General features: G+C 38.7%; 1 protein-coding gene across 1 annotated transcript in view; it reads right to left on the reverse strand.

Moving 5' to 3' along the window:
* LOC127619234 (segment polarity protein dishevelled homolog DVL-1-like) overlaps nt 1–25,738 on the reverse strand; it is a 43,043-nt gene that overhangs the window by 3,402 nt on the left and 13,903 nt on the right. The window contains exons 4-14 of the mRNA XM_052092061.1: nt 21,980–22,098; nt 14,471–14,609; nt 13,664–13,757; nt 13,462–13,531; nt 12,234–12,373; nt 6,461–6,537; nt 6,296–6,363; nt 6,012–6,089; nt 5,143–5,277; nt 4,533–4,700; nt 3,932–4,150 (exon numbers count right to left, since the gene is read on the reverse strand). Of these exons, the coding sequence (XP_051948021.1) occupies nt 3,932–4,150; nt 4,533–4,700; nt 5,143–5,277; nt 6,012–6,089; nt 6,296–6,363; nt 6,461–6,537; nt 12,234–12,373; nt 13,462–13,531; nt 13,664–13,757; nt 14,471–14,609; nt 21,980–22,098 (1,307 nt within the window). The remainder of the gene's footprint in view (nt 1–3,931; nt 4,151–4,532; nt 4,701–5,142; nt 5,278–6,011; nt 6,090–6,295; nt 6,364–6,460; nt 6,538–12,233; nt 12,374–13,461; nt 13,532–13,663; nt 13,758–14,470; nt 14,610–21,979; nt 22,099–25,738) is intronic.

Consider the following 25,738-nt stretch of genomic DNA (forward strand, 5'->3'; position numbering starts at 1 on the left):
GTGTACTTTCCAATTCACTGTCATTGGCCTTCTGTTTATTGTAGCCTGGTGTAATAGCTATGGGAGACCACAAAGTGATAATGCCAGTTGCGGGTAGGACAAGGCACAGGTATCACACACAGGACGCGTCGATGCAGTGCAGGTGGCATTCCAAAGTTGTGAATGTAGTCATCAAACAAACAAAAGTTACAAAGGTTTTTGTTCTTCAAGAATGAACAAATTGACATAAACAAGTTTGCAAGTTAGTGTTTGAAAATGGTGTAACTTTGCAAACTGAACAATTAGAAATGGCGACGTTAATTGTGCAATTACTCAGTTTGAAGCCTTGAATAGGTTTCATTCAAGCTGTTAAACCACAAATAGACATACTTGTAACTGAAAACTCATTATGTGAGTGGTGGTGGCGTAATGGGCTAAAGCACTGAACTAGTAAGCAGAAGGTTGGTGGTTCGATCCCCATAGCCACCACGATTGTGTCCTTGAGCAAGGCACTTAACTCAAGGTTGCTCCAGAGAGATTGTCCCTGTAATAAGTGCACTGTAAGTCGCTTTGGATAAAAGCATCTGCCAAAATGCCAAAATGTGAAAATACATTGTGTAGGCTCTATGAAAGATACTTGTTAACATTATATCATCCACTGATGGCTAGAGTAAATAATCTTTCTCCTTTGATAATGATTTGGGACCAATTTAATAGACAACTATTTAAGTTGCACTACGGTGCACTGCATAATTTCATAAAGTCATAGCTGACAGACGCCAAACGGCAGCGGTGGTGTGTGTACCTTCATATTAAATATTTTAGAATCCGCCTTGTTGTCCGCCGGATTCATCCGGTGTGCAACCTCCTTCAAGTTATCCTGCCACTCACACTTTACCAAAGTGCTGTTGAGAAATATGTCTGAAGAGATAAAAACTGTTGTGCAAAGAGTAGGCCAATTTATATCTGGATAAAATGCCGATATTGATAATCATCGGGAAAATGTTTTGATAATTGATACATTTAAAAGGCATCAATCCCAAGACTAGTGACAAATTATTTACATTTCAGAATGTTCCTCACACAAATAAATTATATGACATCATAACATTGATATTGGGCAGTTGTATGGACTAGTTTTATGGTACTTAATGGTGTTTAATGGACATAGTCTTTACAACTTTCGTTGTATGGAAAAGACCTATGTGAAAATCTCTCATCTTGGGTTCCACAGGAAAAATATCAGAATATAAGGTTTGGAATTATATTAGTTAATAATTAATGATACATTTTTAGGTGACCTTTTCTTTTAAGCAGGGTCAATAATGAAGGTAGGTCAAAATGACAGTTTGCCAAATTCTTTGATGTAATAAAATTGTACTCGTGGTACAACTCCCAATCAAAGAGCCTTCAGCTTACAACACATCATGGAAATGTTATTCAGTTTTCCTTTTTCACAGTTGATTAAAACTTTGGCAAACAGAGAATCTGTACTGCATAATAACTTTTCAAAGATAGAGAATCTGTCTGACTCTCATGCACAGCAAATATCTTAATGAGAGTAACATACACCGGCACACATGCCCACACAGAAAACTCAAACAAACAACATACTGTAGCTGGGGTATCAATGGCCATCCCATGAGTCATATGCCATGATATCAAATTACTGGAATAACAGGATGAAGAAAAAAAAGTGGGGCGGTTGGGCGTTGAGAGTCTTACCGGGAACCCCAGTCCTAGGAGAACTGTTCCATCAGTCTACCGACGTCCGGCAAAAACAGAATAGGAAATAACAGAATTACGAAACATCACCCAAGAAGCCAGCCAAACACCAGCCAGATCACACATTCCCACACTGGAGCCTATCCCAGCTAACATTGGGCGAAAGGCGGGGGACACCCTGGACAGGTCGCCAATCCATCGCAGGGCCACACACATAGACAGACATACACTCACACTCACCTCCACATCCACATCCACACCTAGGGCAATTTTTTTGGAGACACAAATTAACCTAGCCTGCATGTCTTTTGGATGGTGGGAGGAAGCCGGAGTACCCGGAGAGAACCCACACAGACACGGGGAGAACATGCAAACTCCACACAGAAAGGCCGGGGCAACCAGGGTTTGAACCCACGACCTTCTTGCTGTGAGGCGACAGTGCTAACCGCTGCACCACCGTGCCGCCCTGTTAATAGATCATTAATTGCATAATTACTAATACACATTCTCAGCTCTGTACTAACTCCACCATGCTCTTGTATGCAAAGAGTACAGTTCTTTATAAATGTAATAAGTAATAAAGTGGCATAAGCAACATAAAGGCTTTAAAAGTCTGGCCATACCACATATATGTAATGTCCAACCAAATACAGCAACAAAGATGATGCTCTGGAAATGGAACGATTTCAAAGAAAATTGTTGACATTGACATCTGGTATTGTCATTTAACCTTACTGTTAAAGGAATATTCTGGGCTTAATACAAGTTAATCAATAGTAAAAACTATAAAAACACAACTTTTCCAAGAGCACTTAACCAGTCACTAAAAAAAAAAAAAAATAAAAAGAATCTTGTTGCACTTGTGTTTTCTGTTTTGAATGCTATTCTGATGCTAGTGAAACTTTGTAGTATGGCACTTTTCATACAAATGTCTCCTTAAGTTTTCCTCTTTTGTAAGTCACTTTGGATAAAAGCATCTGCCAAATAAATAAATGTGAATGTAAATAGCACTTGTGGCATAATGTTGATTACATCAAAAATTATTTTGACTTCCTAAAAAAGCAATAATTTGGGTTACAGTATTGAGGCACTTACAATGAAATTGAATTGTTAAGTTGTATCCAATTTTACTACTTAGTTACTATGACAACGTAACGCAATAATCACTACAACAACCATAAAAGCACAGACTTAAATGAAATAAAACACAAGTTTTAACAAAATAATTAATGTAAGTGCTTTTATAAAATTATGAGCTTCACATTTCTGCCTTTAAACCCTCCAAAAATTGGCCCCATTCACTTCCATTGTAAGTGCCTCACTGTCACCTCAGTTTTTGCTTTTTGAAAAAGAAAAGGGGGACAAGTCTAAATTATTTTTGTGGTAATTAGCATAATGCAAAAAATGCTGTCATTTGAGTTTAACTTGTTTTAAACCCGGAATATTCCTTTAAGCCAGATTTCATTCCGTATTTCCTTTTCATTCTGAATTGTTTTGGTTTTTTTGTATTCAAAGCAGTGGATCTCAACTGATTTTGCTCCAGGATCCATATTTTACATCAAGTGGCAACCAGCATTTATCACACAAAAGTAACAAAAATGTCCTTTAAATCATTTGAACATTTATTAATATTACAAACAATATGTAAAATTTTTAAAAAATAAGCCTATTTATTTTGCTATCCTTACTATACATGATTATATAATCATTTGCATTTCATTCATTGCATTTGGAATAGTTTTTTCCGTGCCATCTGATCCTATAAGAACAGATCTGAGACCCATTTTTGGGTCACAACCCACCTGTTGAGAACCCCTGATTTAAAGTACATGCAAACATATATGCTCATGCTTTCGATATTGATGTAACTCTGGCTGTGTGCTTTGTTCATACAGTTACTGAAAACAAAACGCATGAATGTAGTATTGTACCTAGTCATCCCACTTATGGAATTACAATGCACCCACTGATAGTTTCCTTCTTACTCTAATAAATTCCATTTTATACCTTTTGAGCATTCATTAACGTAACAGGAATGTGGTGTTGTTACTCAACAACCTTAAACACATAGTTTAATCAAACCGAGCGCTCTTCAAACTGAAAGCAAAATTAAAAGAGGAAGCTCACGGGACTGCACGTGGGGATGACAGTGTAGTGTTTCCCTTTGGTCCATCAGTGCAGAAATTATTATGTTTTAGCTCCTTCACATGAAAACACACATGCCTACCTTCACTTTGCTGGCTGCCTGCACTGCCACTGTGGAAACTGTGGCAGGGATCTGAGTATCCAGGAGGGAAGCCTGGTGGAGGGGTGGGGTAACCAGGGTAAGGGTAGGGCTGACCTCCGAGGGGCCACGGGTTGGTGCCTGGTGGAGGGAGAGGAGCCAAACCATCCTGTTCAGAGCTTCCACTATTAGATCCCTCATTCAGATTAAGAGAGGCCATATCTGAAAAACAGAAATATTAACAAAAAGACTTACATTTCTATAAGCAGTACAGTTTAGACCACATAAATACAAATTTGAAATGTATTTTTTTATTATTATTACCAATAATTAGTTATAGTTATTATTGTTTTTTTTTTTTTTCTTTTTTAAACAAAATAGACCCTAATAGACCACAAAAGGTGAGATGTGAGGCAGAATGTTAGCCTCAGACACCATTCACTTTCTTTTTTCCCCCCATACAATTAAAGTGAATGGTGACTGAGGCTAACATTCTGCCCTCTCATGTGTTCCATGTAAGAAAGTAAGTCAGACAGTGAGTAAATTCATTGTCATTTTTGGGTAAACTATCTCTTCAAATAGTTCAACGATGTGTTCACTGTACTTTGGCAGAGATCTCCAAAGGTGTAATAGCACTGCTCAGAAAAGGTGATTTTATTGACAGTGTGTCTTAGGTAGCCATGTTTCAACAAACTGCTGGCAAACTTTCTGGCGTTGCGGCGATCCTTAAAGCCCTCCACACGAGAGAACAACCAGTCAACAACATCAGCACCTGGAACCCAGAGATTTCACAAGGAGGCTGAGTGAAATAATACAAATATTTGTATATATATATTTATGAAATAATAAAATACTAAATGGTGATAATAAAATTGCATAATAAAATGCAACTAACAAGTGTGTTTAGAATAGCAAAATGAATTGGGTAATACATTTTTACGCTTCACATATCTTTTGTTGATGTCAAAGTCTGTGCGTCCAATCAAACTATGTGGTATTTTGGCACTATGTATTTAGCTCAGTGTTTGTTCCATGTGTTCGTCTTTCAAAAATTTAAAGTTTGTTGTTAATAATTTTTTGAGCCTACTGTATGTATATTCATACATTTCAGTTTTGATTTTAAGGTTATTGTGCTATCAATTGTGATAAAAAAAAAACTGTTGAGAAGCACTGTTATGAAAAACCTCACAATATGATAAAAAAAAAACACTAACCAATGACAGCATTGGCTATGGTGATCTTCAACCACATTCGGTCTCTAATCTCCAGGCCTGAATCTGGCAGCTGCATGACCTTTACTATAGTTGCCATGTCTGTTTTTGTCGTCGAGAGGGGGAGGTCATCAAACTCTGAGAAATTACAATGTAGAGATTAAGTTAAATTATCAAACAGTATAGCCTGGGTGTTTACATTAAGAAAGTCTACCATTATGCAATGGCATGATGTATTAAAGGGACAGTACAAACAAAAAATCCTTTTCTCACCCTCATGCATCCCAGATGTGTATGACTTTCTTTCTTCTGCTGAACACAAACAAAGATTTTTAGGAGAATATTTTAGCTCTGTAGATCCATACAATGATGACTAGACATTTCAAGCTCCAAAAATCACATAAAGGCAGCATAAAAGTAATCCACTCCAGTGGTTAAATCCGTATCTTAAGAAGTGATATGATAAGTGTGGGTGAAAAACAGATCAATACTAGAAATTTCTACTTTAACATTCTTTCACATTCTGAAAGTGAAAGTGGAGATTTATAGTAAAAAAGGATTGAAATATTGATCTTTTTCTCACCCAAAGTGATTGCATCACTTCAGAAGACATAGATTAAACCACTGGAGTTGTATGGATTACGTTTATGCTGCCTTTTGTGCTTTTTGGAGCTTCAAAGGTCTGACCACAACTCACTTGCATTGAACAGGCATACAGAGTTCAAATATTCTTCAAAATATCTTCATTGAGTTCAACAGCAGACAGAAAGTCATACACATCTGGGATGGCATGAATAAATGATGAGAGAATTATTTTTTTTTTGGTTAACTATTCTTTAAGGAAGGTGACTTTGTCTTTGATTGTACAGTACCATAATGGGGGTAAGGCCCAGAAAGTGCTGTAGTGTGTGAGATCCATGTAGCAGGATCGATGGGTCTCACTGGCTCAGCTAGGATGGACAATGGACAAAGAACAGAATTAAACTACTTTTCTAGTTTTTCAGCAGATTTTGAAAGAAAGCCAAGTAAATACGTGTGGCTGTATTCCAAAAACACAAATTCTAAAAAGATAGTATCAGTGATCCAAAACAGCAATAGATAAAAACAACATGATTCCTCATGTCTAAAATTAAGCTGCTTTAATGACAGGCTGTACCTCTGGGGATGGTGAAGTAGCTTCTAGGAGAGGGGTCCCAACATTTTGCCACAGTTAGGCTTATCGGACTATAGAGAACACAAAAAACATACTACTACAGTATTACTGTTGAAGACAGTGCTAAGAGAGATTTACTAAATGTTTATAGGTATGAGTCTCGCTCACCCAGGTTTGGAGACAATCTCTCGCAGGATCCTGACAGCATCATCATTACTCATGTTCTCGAAGTTCACGTTATTCACCTGAGAAAATTACACTTCCATTACACTTCACCTGATTCCATGTATTACATTAAAATCAGAATCAGAATGCGCTTTATTGCCAAGTATGCTTACACATACAAGGAATTTGTCTTGGTGACAGAAGCTTCCAGTGCACAAACAATACAACAACAAGACAGAGACAAAAAATGTTTTAATAAAATAAAAAGTGAATAGAAAATAAAGTATACACAACAGGACAATATATATATATATATACACAGTATCTCACAAAAGTGAGAACACCCTACACACTGAAGTAATGACACTTGCAATGTAAAATAGTGAGTGTACAGCTTGTATAACAGTGTAAATTTGCTGTCCCCTCAAAATAACTCAACACACAGCCATTAATGTCTAAACCGCTGGCAACAAAAGTGAGTACACCCCTAAGTGAAAATGCCCAAAACAGCAAATTTACACTGTTATACAAGATGTGCACTCACTACTTTACAATGCAGCAAAGTGTAATTTCTTCAGTGTTGTCACATGAAAAGATATAATCAAATATTTATAAAATGTGAGGGGTGTACTCACTTTTGTGAGATACTGTGTATATTTATATAACTAGGATTTGTCACCATTCCATTTTATTGTATGTAAAATAATATGCAAAGAAAGTGAATGGTGATTAAGGCTAATATTATCCCTATCTCTTTTTTGTTCCACAGAAGATAGAAAGTGAAAGGGGTTTGGCACAAGATGAGGGTGAGTAAATTATGACTATAATTAAAATTTTTGGGTGAATTAACCTTTAATGTGGTCATACAATGAAGTATAAGATTGTTAAGATCAGTTAAGATGAAAGTGATTAAGGTCCTCTGAAAACATACTGTACATTTCAGAATTCAAAGTGAGTCGATTTCTCTTCAAAGCAGCCGGAAGTTTGCATGGTCATTATGATATCACTCTCTAAAATTCACCTATTTACACAAGTTCACTTATCTTTTATCTTTTCAATGAAATTACTGAGAACCCCAGGCTGAGGAAAACCCCCCTCTTATGTAAATGACAGTAAGCAAAATGGTTGGGCATGAAAGCACCATTCTGACCACTGTGGTCAATGAAGTGACAGAGCAAAACATGACCAAAAGCTAAAAGGAAGATAAAGGAGCGACCTAGCACAAATTAGCTACAAAACCATGACAATGCTACAGGGCCACTCTGTAAATAGCAGAGAGGTTAAGTTTTAGTTCTGTAAAAGTCATGATCAGTATAAAATATCACATGTTTGTTTCCAAATTAAAGCTTCAACACATCTTTTATTTACCTTTGTTTATTTATGGGGGTCATGACCACATCTATATTAGCTCTGAAGCCATCTATAAGCTTCTAAAAGCCCAATTAAATGCTCTCTAGAATGAGAATGCCCCCAAACCCTAATACCACCTGCAAACAACAAGGATCTAATTATGGTTCATGGCTGTAACTAAAGCCTATAGATGAATGTTTACAAACAAACACTCCATCCCGCAACTTCTGGGATCTTTTGGTAGCCCAGAAAAGATCCGCTGTCTAAAAAACTGCCCAAAAAGTGTTGGTTGTGGGGTTAAAAACACCCTGTTTCCAACAGATTATTGGAGATTTTGGCTTCTTTACATTTTCACCAGATTGCATCAGGAAAAACTCATTTTACATAAATGATGTCCACGCTGGGAAAAACTAAACTAAAACACAAAAGAACACACGGCAGGAAGAACATAAACGAAGGGAAGGAATTAGGGGCATAGACAACGAACATCCACGAAAGGCAGGGGGTAACCTCGAACGAACAAGGGGAACAGAGAGAGAACCACGAGAGAACATAGGAATGGACATGAAACGCCAACGAACGACAAAGAGAAGGGGAAGCAGCGGGGTTTAAATAAAGAGACACGGTAATGAAAAAACTACAGACAGGTGCGGACAATAACGCAGAGAAGGGCCGGGAAAGACGGGAAGTGTAGTTTACACAAGGACAGTGAGACTCGGGGCGGACAACAGGGAAAACGTGACATGGAACGTGATCGGTGATGGGTGAAACGGAAAACCCGGGGCAGACAACAAGGGATCGAAACATGAAACACGGTGCAGATGACAAGGGATCGTGACATAACCCCCCCTCAAAAGGACCGGATCCCTGGCGGAGCCCTGGGAGGCTCGAGATGCTTGAGAGGCGGAGCCCTGGAAGGCTTGAGATGCTTGAGAGGCGGAGCCCTGGAAGGCTCGAGAGGAGGAGCCCTGGAAGACTCTAGAGACTTGAGAGGCGGAGCCCTGGGAGGCTCGGGAGGAGGAGCCCTGGAAGACTCGAGAGACTTGGGAGGCGGAGCCCTGGGAGGCTCGAGAGATTTGAGAGGCGGAGCCCTGGGAGGCTCGAGAGGCTTGAGAGGTGAAGCCCTGGAAGACTCGAGTGACTTGAGAGGCGGAGCCCTGGAAGGCTCGAGAGGCTTGAGAGGCGGAGCCCTGGAAGGTTCGAGAGGCTTGAGAGGCGGAGCCCTGGAAGGCTCAAGTGACTTGAGGAGCGGAGCCCTGGGAGGCTCGAGAGACTTGGGAGGCGGAGCCCTGGGAGGCTCGGGAGGAGGAGCCCTGGGAGGCTCGAGAGACTTGGGAGGCGGAGCCCTGGTAGGCTCGGGAGGTGGAGCCCTGGGAGGCTCGAGAGGAGCCCTGGGAGGCTCGAGAGACTTGAGAGCCGGAGCCCTGGGAGGGTCGGGAGGAGGAGCCCTGGAAGACTCGAGAGACTTGGGAGGCGGAGCCCTGGGAGGCTCGGGAGGAGGAGCCCTGGAAGACTCGAGAGACTTGGGAGGCGGAGCCCTGGGAGGCTCGGGAGGCGGAGCCCTAGAAGGCTCGAGGGGCGCTGGCTCTTGGACGGTCATGGCTACTGACGCTGGCCCTTGGACGGTCATGGCTACTGGCGTTGGCCCTTGGACGGTCATGGCTGCTGGCGCTGGCTCTTGGACGGTCATGGCTGTTGGCGCTGGCTCTTGGATGGTCGAGGCTGCTGGCGCTGGCTCTTGGACAGTCGAGGCTACAGGCGCTGGCCCAGGGACGGTCGAGGCGACAGGCGCTAGCTCAGGGACGGTCGAGGCTACAGGCGCTGGCTCAGGGACGGTCAAGGCTACAGACGCTGGCTCAGGGACGGTCGAGGGTACAGGCGCTGGCTCTGGGACATTGACCGTGGCAGGCGTGGGCTCTGGCTCGAAAGCCGGAATCAAAAGGGGTGGTTCCTCTGACGCAAAAGTCTCCACAATGAGCTCCATGTACTCCTGCCAGGTGTAGTCTCCGATCTACGGCAGATCGTAACATCGGTGTTTAGGTACCCCGATCCTATAAACAACCTTCAGGAGGTTGTCATCCCAACCGGTGCTGCCGGCCACGCAGGAGAAAAAGTGGGAGAACTCACAAGTGTTTAGGTCCATCCGTGTTAGTTCCGCGAAGAACGCCGCTGGATCCATCTTTGTGGTCGTTCATTCTGTCACGGCTGTGGGAAGCAGGAGAAGGCAGACGAGTGATTTGGATCCAAACGCGGCTTTATTTATAAATCATAAACAAATAAACACAAAGAAAAGTCCACGCTGGGAAAAACTAAACTAAAACACAAAAGAACACACGGCAGGAAGAACATAAACGAAGGGAAGGAATTAGGGGCATAGACAACGAACATCCACGAAAGGCAGGGGGTAACCTCGAACGAACAAGGGGAACAGAGAGAGAACCACGAGAGAACATAGGAATCGACATGAAACGCCAACGAACGACAAAGGGAAGGGGAAGCAGCGAGGTTTAAATAAAGAGACACGGTAATGACAAAACAACAGACAGGTGCGGACAATAACGCAGAGATGAGCCGGGAAAGATGGAAAGTGTAGTTTACACAAGGACAGTGAGACTCGGACAACAGGGAAAACGTGACATGGAACGTGATCGGTGACAGGTGAAACGGAAAGCCCGGGGCAGACAACAAGGGATCGAAACATGAAACACGGTGCAGATGACAAGGGATCGTGACAGATCTTATATGATCAAGACCACCATATAAGATATAACAGGAGGAATGGGACCCGTCTCAACCACCGCAACTACTGGACTACTGAGTGAATAAAAATAATGTCATACTGCTAAAATTATGTCTTTGCATTTATATTGAATGCAGAAAATAATATTCAGTCAAACCAGCTGTTAAGTTTTGATATGGAATATGATCATATTGAAGTAATTTATTGTATGTGGGTTAATAATTTAAACAGTTATGACACATATTGCATGTCTGATGGTAATTTTCATTTCAAAGTAACCTAATTCTTAGACTTAGGTTACTTAGCAGTGTGTTAAATGTATGAGGATGTGTATTAATCAACATGTTACATGTCCATCATAATCATACAGGCTCACTGAACCAAGTTTAAACTAGTTTTGCTGATATTTCAGAAAATAACCCACATAATGTATTCACTGTAAACCATAGATATCCCTTTATAGTACTGCTTTTGTTTTGTTCCCAATCATGTCAACTGTATCTGAGAAAAATGTTGTGTTGATACGACAAAGCAATCAAAAGTTATAGCATTACAAATTAATTTATCATAGTGTTCAAAAAAGTCTCCATTTGTCCAAAAGCCTCTCCAAACAAATAAAACATAATAATTGTACATAAGAACTAATTACACATGCAAACACAACAATGTCTAAAGGTATGCATAGCATGGAGACATGATTTAGTAATGAGATTTCTCAGGACGAGTGCCTATTGAATCTGGATCAGTTACATGGTGCCATCTCACGGTGGTCATATGTAACATTGGGCTTCGCATGGATTATCTAATGATCTCTGCATCCGATTACCTTGTGTGTGGGGTCTTTGTGTTATAAGCAACACCAACATAATTGTCAAAGACATCTATCACTCGCTATATTTTTGTCTGTGAGTATATAAATAAATAGGCTGGTTGTATTCTACTCTTTGAGCACTTTGGCTATTTGATCAGTTTTATGTATTTACTGATTGTGACAACACTGAAGAATTGCAGTGCTTTTGTTTTTTTGTTTTTTTTATAAATTACCAAAATGGAACACTTCTGATTTGTCTGCAAATTTCAAAGCACTTGTTCAGATTTGATCATAATGCCATAATGAATTCATTGGAAAGTAGAGCTTCTAAGCTTTCAAACGATAGCCTACCTATTTTGTGTTGGTCAAGACTGTAGTTATTAATATTTGTATTTTTTTATTTTTTTCGCAAGGGCCCATCCAAGCTTAAAGGTTAAAAAGATATTATTACATTCTATAAAGCTTAAATGATTATTAAAACTGCAGCGCTGCCTATTTCCACCATTGAAATCTGCTGCTCAAAAGAACCTGGAGGTCCGGTTTCCTGTGATTTAATCTAGTGCAGTGATTCCACACTACATATTTTGGATATCTCCCTAATCAAACACACCTGATTCACCTCATCACCTTGTTAGTGAAGACTCCAAGACCTGAACTGGGTGTGTCAGATAAGGGAAATATGCTAAATGTGCAATATCGGGGGGCCTCCAGGAACAGGGTTGGGAACCACTGATCTAGTGCCTATTTTAAAAAAGGGGGAGGAGCTCATCGATATGTCCCATCTTTAACACCAATGAACACGCAGAACATTTTGATGGGCCTTCAGCTCTTCACATATTAAGTGCATTGTGGTGTCAGATTGCTGATGATTTCACCTGTAACAGCATGTCTCCAGGCTCAATCCTGCCATCAGCCGCCACCGCTCCACCTTTCATAATGGAACCGATATAGATGCCCCCATCTCCTCTGTCATTACTCTGACCCACTATACTGATACCCAGGAAGTTGTACTTCTCTGTGAGGAAGAGAGATAAGACTGCTTTCAATGACGTGTTCATCTGAGAGCTATATTTAGAGCATGCTGTGTCACTAGACCTTGAAAAACAGGATGTTCAGTTCATTAAGCAGGTGCATTATGGAAAACAGAAAAAGAAAGTGAAAGAGAGGAAATGTATGTATGTGAGTGAATGAATGAATAAATTACTAAACAAATGATTGAGTGAGTAACACTTTATAAATGTTGTCTTTAACTTCTACGTACTAACATGAAAATAAATAAAATACAATGTATTTACCGTTTAACTACATGTTGTTCTGCTAAATTCTCACAAGATTCACATTTGCTGCTACTGAGGATAAGGTACGGGTAGGTTTAGGAGTAGGGTTATGGGTTAGAGTTAGGGTTTTGGGTAAGGGTTGGGTTAGGTTTAGGGTTAGAGGTAAGGTTAACAGTGTAACTACAAATGTAATTAAATACAGGGACTTTAAATGTAAGTACAATAAAACAAGTACATTGTTTCAAATGCTTAAGAACATAGTAGTAAAAAAAAACGTGGGACCAGTGAGTGAGTGATTGAGTCAAGAATCAGTGAGTGAAAGTGTGTAAGTAATTGATTGAGTGAGTGAATGAGTGAACAAATGAGTGTGCCATTAAGTGGGTGACTGAGAAAGTGAACGAATAAGAGTAAATAAATTGAGTTGTTTGAGTGAGCGACTGATTGAGTGAGTGAATGAACAAATAAATGAGTGAGTGAGTGAGTGGTTGAGAGAACAAATTAGTGAGTGAGAGAGTGATAGAATGAACAGGATGAATGAATGAATGAGGGTGAATGAACAAATTAGTGAAATGAGTTAGTAGTAAATTGGGTAACTGAGAAGTGAACAAAAAATTAAAGTGAATGAATGAGTGAACAAGTGAATGAACAAATGCGTAAGTAAACGAATGAGTGAGCGATTTAACAAATGTGTGTGTGTGTGTGTGTGTGTGTGTGTGTGTGATTGAGTGAATGAATGAGTGAGTGAGTGAGTGGTCTAACGAGTGAGTAATTAAGTGGGTGACTGAGTGAATGAATATTAGTAAGTGAATGAGTGAATAGTTCTTACCCATATTTAGTGTGACAGTGATAATGTTTAGGCTCATGGTTGAGTCTGTAATGCTACTGAAGGACGAGGTCTGTGAAGAGAACATACAACAGATTAAATACTGCTCATCTCAAACCACAATACACTTCTGTTGAAATGCCTTTATGTGTGCTTTCCATTCAAAATAATTGTGATTATTTGTGTTCTACAGTAAAAGACTCACCCTGTCCATTTTGGTGACTTTCTGTTTCCGTCGTCGACGTTTGTGTCTGCGCATGAGATGTGATGAAGAGCTCTGCCCTGTAGAACTGCTAAGTCTGTGATCTCAGACAAAGGTGACAGGTCAGGACAGAGGTCAACTCGTGAGCTGACCAATTGAAAGGACCTTCCAATGATACACTAATAAAGCAGTATGCAAAAGATCAGTTCAGTTTGTAGTCCTAAAACCAGGAAGAGAATTAGCTTTTTCAATCCATGGGTTCACTCAGAAACTTCCAGTGGGTTTGTAGAATATTGGTTTATGGTTGAATCGCAAATAAGGTCTGTGGTTAACATTCCTTGAAAAGACTTTTATGTTTTGCTCTGCAACTGAATTACACACAGTCATACCTCAAATATGCATTATGAAGTCTAACATATAAGGACTACAACTACCACAAGGATGTGAGCTTCGGTTAGTTGTGTGTTTCGGATTTGGATGTGACGAATCAGACAACAATTGTAGTTCTTATGTGGTAGGCAGTTTGCATTTTTAAAGCACACAACAGCTTCACATTTGAAGTGACTGTGTCTAATGTTATAGAACAAAACAAGTCTCTTAAAGAAATGCAGACCATATTTTACTTCTAAATCGAAAACCGCTATTTTAAGAACCTACTGTAAATTCTTGAGGGAACTCACTGCGGGTTTGGCCTACAAATTGGCATCATGACTGAACAGCTCTATAAAGAAGTTTTAAGTGTACTATTCTGGTGCCTTCCCAAACATTTAATACTTTTTTGCTAAGAAATGAAACTGAGTAATGTCTAACCTGCTGGCATCCTCGTCCTCATCGCTGTCGATAAAGGAGCTGGATTCCAGCTCGCTGCTCATCACTGATGCACTGTCGTTTCCAACAGCCGAGTCACGATTAGCACGTTCTGACTTTGAATGACCATTCACCCGAGGGACTAAGAGGCAACAATTAAAAGAGTCATGTCATTAGCAATCAAATTTCCTTGATATTTTGACATATGTGGTCAATGTATTATAAAAACATCCTCTAAGTTTCAGAACTCAAAACTTCCTCTCAAGTCCGAAAAAATGAGCATTTATAGTTTCCATCCTGCAAAAATGACTAGTTTTGAAATTGGCCCCATACTGACATAGGAAAGGGGTGTTCATTTAAATATCCCAACCTCCCCAACATACGTAATCTTAGCAGTGAACTGATAGACAGAGAATTTTAACTCTGAAATAGGTACTATTGTTACTGTTTTTTTGCTTTTAAACAGTGAAAAGTTTAAGATCTCAAGTAAGTCCCCAGACTTTGTTGTGTTCCTAGTTGTGGAAAACTGCATCTCTGCATAGCCTTCTGAAGGATCCCAACATTAGCAATGAGGGCTAACCTTTGTTCGGCACATTTCTCTTTGGATTCTATTGAGAACAATTATGATTTAGGCTTTATAAATAACTTTCAAATAACTATTTTAATACAACTGTTTCATCTGTCTGTGCTTGTTTGATATTTAAGGAAGTGTATAGTCAGCCATTTTTGTTGCTAAATAAACCATGATCAGGACTCCAACATGGAGCGGATTGTGTTTATTACACTGTTACTTACTAAAGAAATTATAAATCTTATCGGCTTGGCTCATGAATATTAAATACGTAACTTAAAAGTTATAACACATTTAACATTACGATAACGCTAGACATGTTATATTAGCGTTTATTCAGTTTACTGATGAAGTGAGGCTTTCATTGGGTCTTAAAAGTCGTTTTCTGCTGTTTCAACAATCAAAAATGCTATGCAAAATTCTGAAGCTTAGTGGTGTTGCCAGTGTGGGGAATTACTTTAAATCTCTAAAAGTGTGTGGGACATTTCTTCCACAGTTATAATGGTTGCTACAACCCTGCACAAATTGATCACATGAAAAACCTGAAAAATCAACCTCAACAGAGTATGAGTTAAATGTGATTATTTTAAACAGATTGAAACTGTTGAAAGCGATCGTAATATTCCAAAAGTACCCATCCTTGAGGAATAACTTCTCTAGCTAATTGTAAGAGGACTGTAGGTATGTTTTTAGGACCCTTCAAACAGGTTTTTTGTTTGTAGAATCAGTCATGTCAGTTTAAATGCGTGGCTGGGACAATACATAGAGTGAAAGGGATGAAGCTGAGTTTCTGGGTGACACTGGACACGCTGAAAAGTTCTGGCCAGATGATAAAACCGATGTGGTCCCCGAAAGTAACCAAAACACTCCAGTACTCCAGGGGTGCCCATTTTGGACCATTATGTTCCACACAGCCACTCAAAGACAACTCATTCATGGCCAAATCAATTTACCTTGTACACGTGTCACTTATACAGTGGAAGGTCTTTACCTTCTCTACCTTGTGTGGATTGACCAGACAATCGTATCACCTAAACAATTAGGGGTCAAGCAGAGGCCTGGGCCGAGACGAGATGTGTCAGCAGCCAGCAGCTATGTGAAAAAGCCTGTCAGGTGCACTCTTTTTCAGAAAGTATTGTCCACAGTTTTCGGTAAAGTCTTGCATAAACAGGGCCTCTTCAAAGTCCTTTTGGTCCAACTTTAGTATGCATTAGAAGTTAGGAAAAAGAGATGAAGTCACAATCGCTCCGAGACTGTGTTATTAGGAGATGTGGTTTGTTTCAGTGCACAAATGGACTTGTATTTACAAATTGTATTTACAAAATTAAATAACATTTACATTTGGCAAAATGGTGAATATAAATCTATTAAGTGTTTTTCCAGTCTCGAGAATAAAAAGAGTGGATGAAATACCACTGATCATGTGATTATTTTCACTTACAAAATAAAAGATCAGTGATACCTCATTTAAACCACAAATCATTTAAACTACTAATCGCAAAATAGCATATGGAGCATTTACCAACATAATTTTATGCTTGTCTAAGAATCTGCATACATGTTAGAAAACAAGATGAGGCTTTAAGGGAAATCATGTAAAAAGCAATAAAAATTATATTAAAGTCATGCAAAATAATAATAATAAAAAAACAAGATTTAATATGGAGCGTTTACCAATGCAACCTCAAGTTTGTCTTAGAATCTGCATTTATATAAGCACAGTAGTTCAAAATAATTAGGCATGTGTGTAATAAACTGTCTGTGCAGGAATCTAAACTACGTTTCCCCCAAAACTACACAACGCAAAGAGAGGTGCATTAGTCTTACCTGTTCTGCTGCACAGCTTTCATTTCATTACTGCGTCTCTCATTAGCTTGCAACATTTCAAGCACTCAATGAACACGAGATCCCATTCAACTAGTGTAGTCTGTGCTTCTCAGATATAACCCTCTGGACACTGGTGCTAATGATAACAGGTGCTTTAAGTAAGGAGGTTTGCTTGCAGCAAACCTCGACACAAAGGAATGCTGTCTTTTTGTAGCACGGTCACGCTGACAGCAAAACACACAAAAGAATAGGTTTGCATTGGCTTGCTCAAAGGGATAGTTCACCCAAAAATGAAAATTTTAAATCACTCACTCACACTTTTATGTTCCAAAGCCCTGTAAATTTCTTTCTTCTGTGTAACACTAAAAAAAGATGTTAGGCAGAATGTTAGGGAGTGATATCATCAGTCACCATTCACTTTCATTAAATTGTTTCTCTGTACAATGAAGGTGTATAGTGACTGAAGCTAACATTTAGTTACAAATCTACTTTAGTGTTCTCTGGAGAAATACAGGTTTGGTACAACATGACAGAGAGTGAGTGAAGGATGACAGAATAAAAAATGTTGTGTGAACCATCCCTATAAGGATTTATAAAAAATAAACAAATATTTCATTAGTACAGTATTATCATAAATACAATATTCTGATTATATGCAGTCTTTCACGTCAACAACAAAAAAATGGGAAAGACTTTTTTTTTTTTTTTTTGCTTTCCTAACTATGCATGATTATATGCATAGTTGTATTTATTTATTTGCATTTAGCATCATTGTTTTTCCTGCTTTCGATGACCCTATCAGATCTGTGGCCCGACTGTCAAGAACCACTGCTCAGGTGCATCTGCTTTTTCTCCAAATGGAAGCTGAATATTGGTGCCTCAGCACTGTTAACAGACAACTGCCTGAGGCTAGTAAACAGATCTCCTCTCATTTTCCTTCTGCCTCTAGGGCACACACCTGTCTGACAGACACATTTTATTCATGCATTCACAACCAGCAGAGGTCAGCACTGGGACAACCTTACCAATGTATCTCTGTGCATCTCTGTGCAGGCTAAAGACAGCATTCAGCAAATGTTGTTTTTATTAGGCAAGGACTAATTTAATAGCGGCGTGAATGAGCACTAGTCTGTTTTTTGGTTTAAGAGCTCTACTAAGCATAACTATTTTTGGAGAAGAACAGAGGGAGCTGACCTGACATACATTTCAAACGCTCTACATACTGTACATATACTCTATGGACACTGCTACCAGTGTTTCCCACAGGATTTTGTGAGACTTTGGTGGGTGGACCTCAGACAATGTAGGGGGGTCCTGGGACTTGGTCCCCCGGAAGAAAATGTTGTACATTTTAAAGTTAAAAGCATTAATCTGGTGCATATTGACAGCAAAATTAAGAGGCTAGATCTTATTGACTGTCTCAGAAGCAGAGGCAACTAAGACTTGTCCTCCACCACTCGGATTGAGGTGAGCAACCGCGCCACCACGAGGACCTACTAGGTAGTGGGATTTGGGCATTCTAAATTGGGGAGAAAAGGGGAGAAAAAAATAAAATAAAAAAAGAAGCTTCTTTATTTAGTTTTGCTTCAGCGGAGCGGCAGCTCTGGCTCCACTTATTCCACAACGAGAGTGATTCTTTATTTACTTCATTTGAATTTATGTATTATTCCCTCATACTTTGCGATGAACATCACCTGAAGATGTTTGGAAAATTTTCAGTGCATCTCCAGACTGTAAGCTATGTAATTCTTCCTCTCCTCAGTCAGACGCGAGCTGCAGTGCTGCTCTTGCGCACAATCAATAGTTTAATATTTACATTTACATTTATGCATTTGGCAGTATGATATGATGACTATTCGACAATGAAAATTTTTGCCGACAATTTTATTGTCAACAATGTCGATAACATTGACTAATCATTTCAGCCCTAATAACAACCAAACAGCAATGCTCTGGCAATCACCCCGAACATATTTACAACCACATAGCAATGCTCTAGTATCTACCTAGAACACCATAACAACCAAAGAGCAATACCCTAGCAACTCCCAAAAACACTCAAGAAACCTTTTACCAATTCCCTAATAACCACCCAGAACACTTTAGCAACTATCTAGCAAAGCTTTAGTAAGCAAATAAAACATCTTATCAAGTGCACAGCAACGCCCTGGAAACCACCCAGTACATCCTAGCAACCACCTTGCAATGCTCTAGGAACCTTCCAGGACACCACAGCAACCACCTAGCAATGCTCTAGAAATTGCCAAACTACACCCTAGTAACCACCGAGAACACCATAGCAACTGCACAGCAATGCCCTGGCAACCAGCTAAAATATCACTGCAACCACCAAGCAATGCTTTAATAACCACCCAGAACATCTTAGGAACTGCACAGCTAAGCCCTGGCAAACACTCAGAACATCCTAGCTAGGATATAGTAGCATTTAAAAAAATTCTGGTTTGATCTTGATATTTGGTATTTCAGTACTGCTAATATTGTTGGCTACCTCACTTTGAATAAAGCATCTGCCAAATTATTACATGAACGGACAAGCACCACTCAAACTTTCTTCCAAAAATGTAAAAATTTTGTTTCTAATAGAACCAGATTCAACGAGTCCAGGGCGGATCAGAGCTTTAATGTTTTAAAAAGATCTGTATATTTCTGAAGTAATGACAAACATTCTGAGCTAATTGTAAAACAGAGGAGTCTTGTTTGGAAACCACTAAGGATAGCAGTTGTGCAAAAAAAGAAAAAGCTGACTACAAACATCAGGGGGTCTGATTTCTCTAACAGACAGTCGTTAACACAAAGAGGTCCAAAGTACATCCATTAACTATCAGTTCAGACAAATCTACAACAAGAACTGCTTATACACACACACACACACACACACACACACACACACAGACACCTCCATCTGTCTCTCGTGTCTGACCGTGTCGCTGCTAATGAAGCTGCACTAATTAATTCTCTTGGCACTATTAAGGTGCAAAAAGCAGGAGAAATGGAAAGGAAGACCAGGTACTCATTGCAGAGAATACAATTGGAGAAACAGGGTGAAGCACAAATGCATCCTAGAGACATTAGATAGTTGTGAGAAGGAAGTAACTCAAGTTACTGTAAATCAAGTGACTTGCCTCAATTCTTTTGACAAACACACCTTCAATCTTTTTTCCAATATAGGAAAGAGAACATATAGGTAGCCAGAAACATTCTTTGATAATGAGAGAATATGTTTCCCTGCAAAGGAATCTTTTATGTTTCCAAGTGACCTTTCTTTACCCTGAACTCAAGTCAGCATGTGCAATAACAAAAATATACTTTCCAGAATTTTCTGGTATAAAAAAAAGCAAACTTCCAGCAAACAACCACATAATCTTAAAAGGGTCAGATTGAGAAAAATCCGTATAAACATTAGCTACATCCTGCAACACCCTGTAACAGCTTTGCAGTTTTCATTTTAATGTTTCAAATGGGACAAAGTGAAAAGATAAAGCCTTAGTTCACCCAAAAATGAAGTTCTGTCATTTATACTCTCTCTCAAGTAATTTCAAACCATTTCTTTTTCTTAATTTCTTTTTCTTTCTTTTTTCAGAATGTGAGGCTGAGCAGAATGTACGGAGCCACTTTGAGGACCGAGCAGGTATTCATTTTCTAAAATATTATTGCGTGCCCTCGCAATAGTTTGCATTCCCTTGAAATAAGTTTTGCGTGCCCTCGCAATAGTTTTGCAGTCCCTAATATTAACCATATTTTAACCATGATATATGTAGTGAAACCGTAGTGATACAGTAATACAGGGAAACAAAAACTGGTAATAAAAATCATAATTTTGTGGTTTTACTACACAAATACCACAGTTTAACTATGGTTTTACAATAGTAATATTGTAGTTACCAAAAACATTTTTTTTTTTTTTTTTTTTTGCAGAAACCATGATTTTACTATAGTCATATTGTAGTCAGTAGTCACTACAAAAAGTAAGTTAAGTAACCAAGTTTGTTTTCGTGGAATAGATTTAACTATAGATTAACCATGGTAATTCTTGTGGTTACTATGGTTTTACTGCAAATACCATGGTTTTAGTTGTGAAACCATAATAACCACAAAATGATAAATTTGATTACCATAGTTTTCATTTTCCTGTATTATTACTATAGTTTTACAATGAATATCAATGTTAAAATATGGTTACTATAGTAAAACTTTGGTAAATGTATTGCGAGGAAATGCAAATTATTTTGAGTGCATGCAAAACTACTTCAGAAAAAAAAACTGTCCTTTAAGGGTCCGCCCTGTTCTCTAAGGGTCTCTGTACGAATGCCACATGTGCAAGAAGAAAAATAGAGCAAAAGTAAATATGATTAGATGTTGTTTACCTCCACAAACAACAAAAAAGCACCATTAAGTATTGTAAAAGCAGTCCATACAACTTGTGCACTATTTTCCAAGCCTTCTGAATCCATATATGATAACTTTATATGAGAAACAAGCCCAAAACAAGATCAAAGTCAAATATATTCCCACAGCTGTCAAATCTCATTCACACTGACACCTATTCAAACCAGCATCGCGTTTGTTTAAGAAACATGCAACAGCCAATGCGTGGCAGACACATCATAAATGTAATGTATGTCCATGAGCTTTGAAAACTGCAGCGAGGGGAAGATTTTTAATGAACAATGACTTAAATGTTAGCTTAAACATTCTTGGCTATTTTTTAAGCTCGACAGCATTTAAGAAAGTCATATGGGTTTGTGATGACATGATGGTGAGTAATGATGACAGAATTTTCATTTTTGGGCGAACTATTTCTCTAAATATTGTTTAGTAGTGTTTTAGTGTTTTGGAGTGTTCCCTCCAAGAAAAGAGTACAGAATTGTATAAATCGTTATTTGTTTCACCTGAGGCCTGAACGTCCTAAAATTGTTACATTTACCAACAGAGAGGATTTTTTGTAGTCTCACAAGTCTGACTAGGGAATATTTAACTCACCTGCCAAACATTCATTACCTGGGGAAAATACCTCAGGAAGCACTCAATCTTACATTAATACAATACTGTCCTTCGAAAAGGGTCTGTTTTTCTGAGACTTCCAAGACACTCACACTCATTTTCTCGTGCCCTCCTGCGTGCCCGCTCTCTCTCCCGCTCTCTCCGTTGACTCTGGAGAGATTCTGTCCCTGTCTCCGTGTCCAATCCATCCTGACTGCTCACAGCATTGGCACTAGTACACAGATATATACAGAGAGAGAGAGAGAGAGAGAGAGAGAGAGAGAGTTATATGGTCTCAAAACCACCTCTATTATGATAAGTCACAATACAATTGGCCACAAAAGTAAAGAAAAAATGTTCTGGGAAGACTTCTGAAATTATGATTGCCTACGTTCAATCTTTATCGGCCAAAGACATTTCATCGCATGATGCACTACAGCCCAAGTGTTTCAGATCCTGCAGGGCTGCAGTTGGGATTTTCTGGGCCACAGAAATGCAGGTTGTGAGGGACAGAGTGCAATGTGGGAATCAATATGTGTCTGCGGATATGCCAAGGGCTGGTTATTCTAGCAGAGTGGGTAGAATGCCTTTGCTCAGGGCAGAAAAGAAACCTGAAGCTGGTGAGAACATCTTGCTCTTCTCTGACTCCTGATTTGAGATGCAAAGATGTTCACATATGATGCAACAGAAGAAAAGCTGGACAAGATTCAGGTCAAGAAACAGACAGATTGACAGAGAGATTCAGTAAGTCACAAAATACAGTGTGTCCCAAATCATAGTAGGTTGAAAACAGAATGCCGAAGATGCCTGGATGGTTTCTGGTGGATTTTCAAAATGGGCATCCATTCATGCTTTTTCAACTTAAATTAACTTTTTTTTATTTGAAGATTTCTAAATGTTTATTCCTAATATTTAAGCAATAAGCAATTCCTCTCAGCTATGTAGGTCCATACAATGCAAGTGAATTGTGACCAGAACTTGTAAGCTCCAAAAAAACATATCAAGGCAGCATAAAAGTAATCCATATGACTCCAGTGGTTAAAGGCATGTCTTCAAAAGCAATATCATAGCTGTAGGTGAGAAACAGATCAATATTTAAGTCCTTCTTCATTATAAATTCTCCTCCCTGTCAAGAAGGTAGTGATATGCACAAAGAATGGAAATAGCCAAAAGCAAAAAAGAAAGAAGAGAGTGAAAGTGGGATCTGTGTCTCACCCACAGCTATGATATCACTTTTGAAGACATAAATGTAACCACTGGAGTCATATGGATTATTTTATGCTGTCTTTATGTGCTTGAGTAAATGAGGGTGAGTAAATGATTACAGAATTTTCATTTTTGGGAAGAAAACAGAAAGTAACATCAGTATGGAACAACACAAAGGTGAGTAAATGACAGAATTGTAATTTTTAGGTGAACAATAACTTTAATGAATTTAGCTAGATGCTAAAGCTTACATTCAAATGCAAACAGTATGTGACAAAAAATGTCAGTGGTATGAAAACAAAGTTTTTCTGATGTGACAATATGTCCCAAAACAGGTGATGTCTTTTTACACCTTCAAAGTACAGTATGTGCTTGCCTATCAACATTAAAGTACATACTGTACTTCCACTGCAAAATTTCTCTATATTCTATTCATATCAATTCAAAACCTGTCTTTTCAGGAGTACATTTCAGTTATCATTCAAGCTGTGGTAATCTCCTGATTAAATGTGTTCCAGTATGGCTCAATTGGTAGAACATGATGCTAACAACATAAAAAAATAAAAGCATCTGCAAAATGTGAAAATGTAAATAATTTAAACAAATGGCTCCTGATATTAGTTGAAATACTGTCACAGTCCTGTCTCCATTAGCTCCAACACAAAGCAGTGTGCTAATGTCTCTCTCTGCTGGAGGAAGCTTGTTATTTCACCAGCATGACTGCAAACTTAAGTGTATTTTAACCACTAAATAAATAAAAAACCCAAAAGCCATATGTGAAAGCACTATGAAATATTAAAGGTATAGTTAACTCAATAAGCCTAATTAAAATGATGTCATCATTTACCCACCCTCATTTCATTCCAAATCTGCATGTCTTTCTTTCTTCCATGGAGGGGATTTGTTATTTTTTTTTTAAATGTTGACAATGCTCTTTTTTTCCATACAATGAAAGTGAATGGTGACTGAGGCCAGTCCCCTAACATCTCCTTTTGTGTTCCACTGAAGAAAGAAAGCCTATACCGTTTTGGAACAACATGTGGATTAAATTGTCTATCTTTCTTTAAATTACTAATATATATGATTATTTGCCCATAAATATCTAGACAAATTTAGACAAATTAACAGTTTAAGTAATCGTCTATCACACACTGGTATTAAACTGCATTTAATGCACATCTTTCATACTCTGTCAGTGTGCGTGTATGTATCTAAAGCTTCTATGGTGTGGCAAGCAGACGGTTGCTTCAATCCTGGAGGAGATAAAGGCAGCTGTGACACCCAGCAGGGTCTGCAGGGCAACAGAGACAGGTGTTTTTAATGTCTGCTAATCCGGCTTAGCTGCTCAAGGGATGGCCGATATCCTACTCTCCTCATCCTTCCAAATTTATTCACCAGGACCAATGAATAATGCAGCACACAAAGAGAGCAGGCAGGGGATAACATGAGCTTATTTACTGATGCTTACAGTGAGGCTTTTATTAGGGTAATGAGGATGATTTTGTGCAGGAGAAACACATGACTGGGAATTTGTATTAATCTCTGGTCAAATTGGCCAATGGACTGTTTTGGGGATGTATGAGAGAAAAGGATGAAGATGGGAGGAAGGAGGTCTGTGGCTCGCTTATATATGACTTGCCACTAGACGGTGCTAAACGCTGTATAAAATCACTGATGAGAATTCTCAGAAGGCTACAACTCACCAAAACCCACAAAAACAGCCAGAAAGTCAAACATTAGATAAAGGAAAATAAGGACTTTCACAGATTGAACAGGTGCAGTATAGATTCACAAAGGTTGTTGCAAAACTGAGACTGCCCTGAAGCTTGTGGATCTAAATTTAGCAAGATCTTCAATAAGAACAAAGAGAATACTTAATCTGTGTGTTTGCTGTTCTCAAAATCTTCAGCAGAGGCAAAACAAGCTGTGAATTTACAAATGTATAACTACCCACATGGTATCTGTATGTTAAAGGGAATAAACCTTAAGACCTTTTAAGACCATTTTTATAACAACAGGACGGGGGGAAAAACATAATTTAATTACATAGTAGGATATTAACAGGGAAATACAGCTTTAAACAGTATAGCTTTGAAAGGTATTGATAATGTAGCCAATATTTTTAGCCTTGTAATGATTAATTTGTCATTGACACATACAGTTGTCCGATAAAATAAAAATGAGAAATCCTTTAAAAATAAACTTTAAAGCTGAAGTGTGTAATTTATGCCCACAAGCGCCACTGAACGTAATATAAAAAAAATAAACATTGTTTTTAAACAGCCTTCTGAATACATCCCCATTCTACCACTGATCAAACAAACAGATAGTCCCGCCCCCAATGTATGCCATTGGTTGAGTCAATGTTACTGTGCCGGGCTGGATATGTAGCTCAAAACAAACAAAGGAATTTTTATTGTGCCAAAGAGAAAGTGTTTACAGTTTTCAAAGAAAATTAACCTACAAAATGGCTTACTTATAGGTGTCCCTGCATATTAATCTTGGATAAATAAAGTCTTTCAACACTGAAAAAGTTCACTTCAGCTGACATGGTCCCCCCCAAATATATTTAATGACTTTAAAAACGTCAAGTGGTTTAACCATCAAGTAAAAATGTATTTAAATACATGTGAGTGTACACAACATAATCATTACTACTAATAAAA

The sequence above is a fragment of the Xyrauchen texanus genome, chromosome 25 (assembly GCF_025860055.1).
Source record: "Xyrauchen texanus isolate HMW12.3.18 chromosome 25, RBS_HiC_50CHRs, whole genome shotgun sequence".
Classification (NCBI taxonomy): Eukaryota; Metazoa; Chordata; class Actinopteri; order Cypriniformes; family Catostomidae; genus Xyrauchen; species Xyrauchen texanus.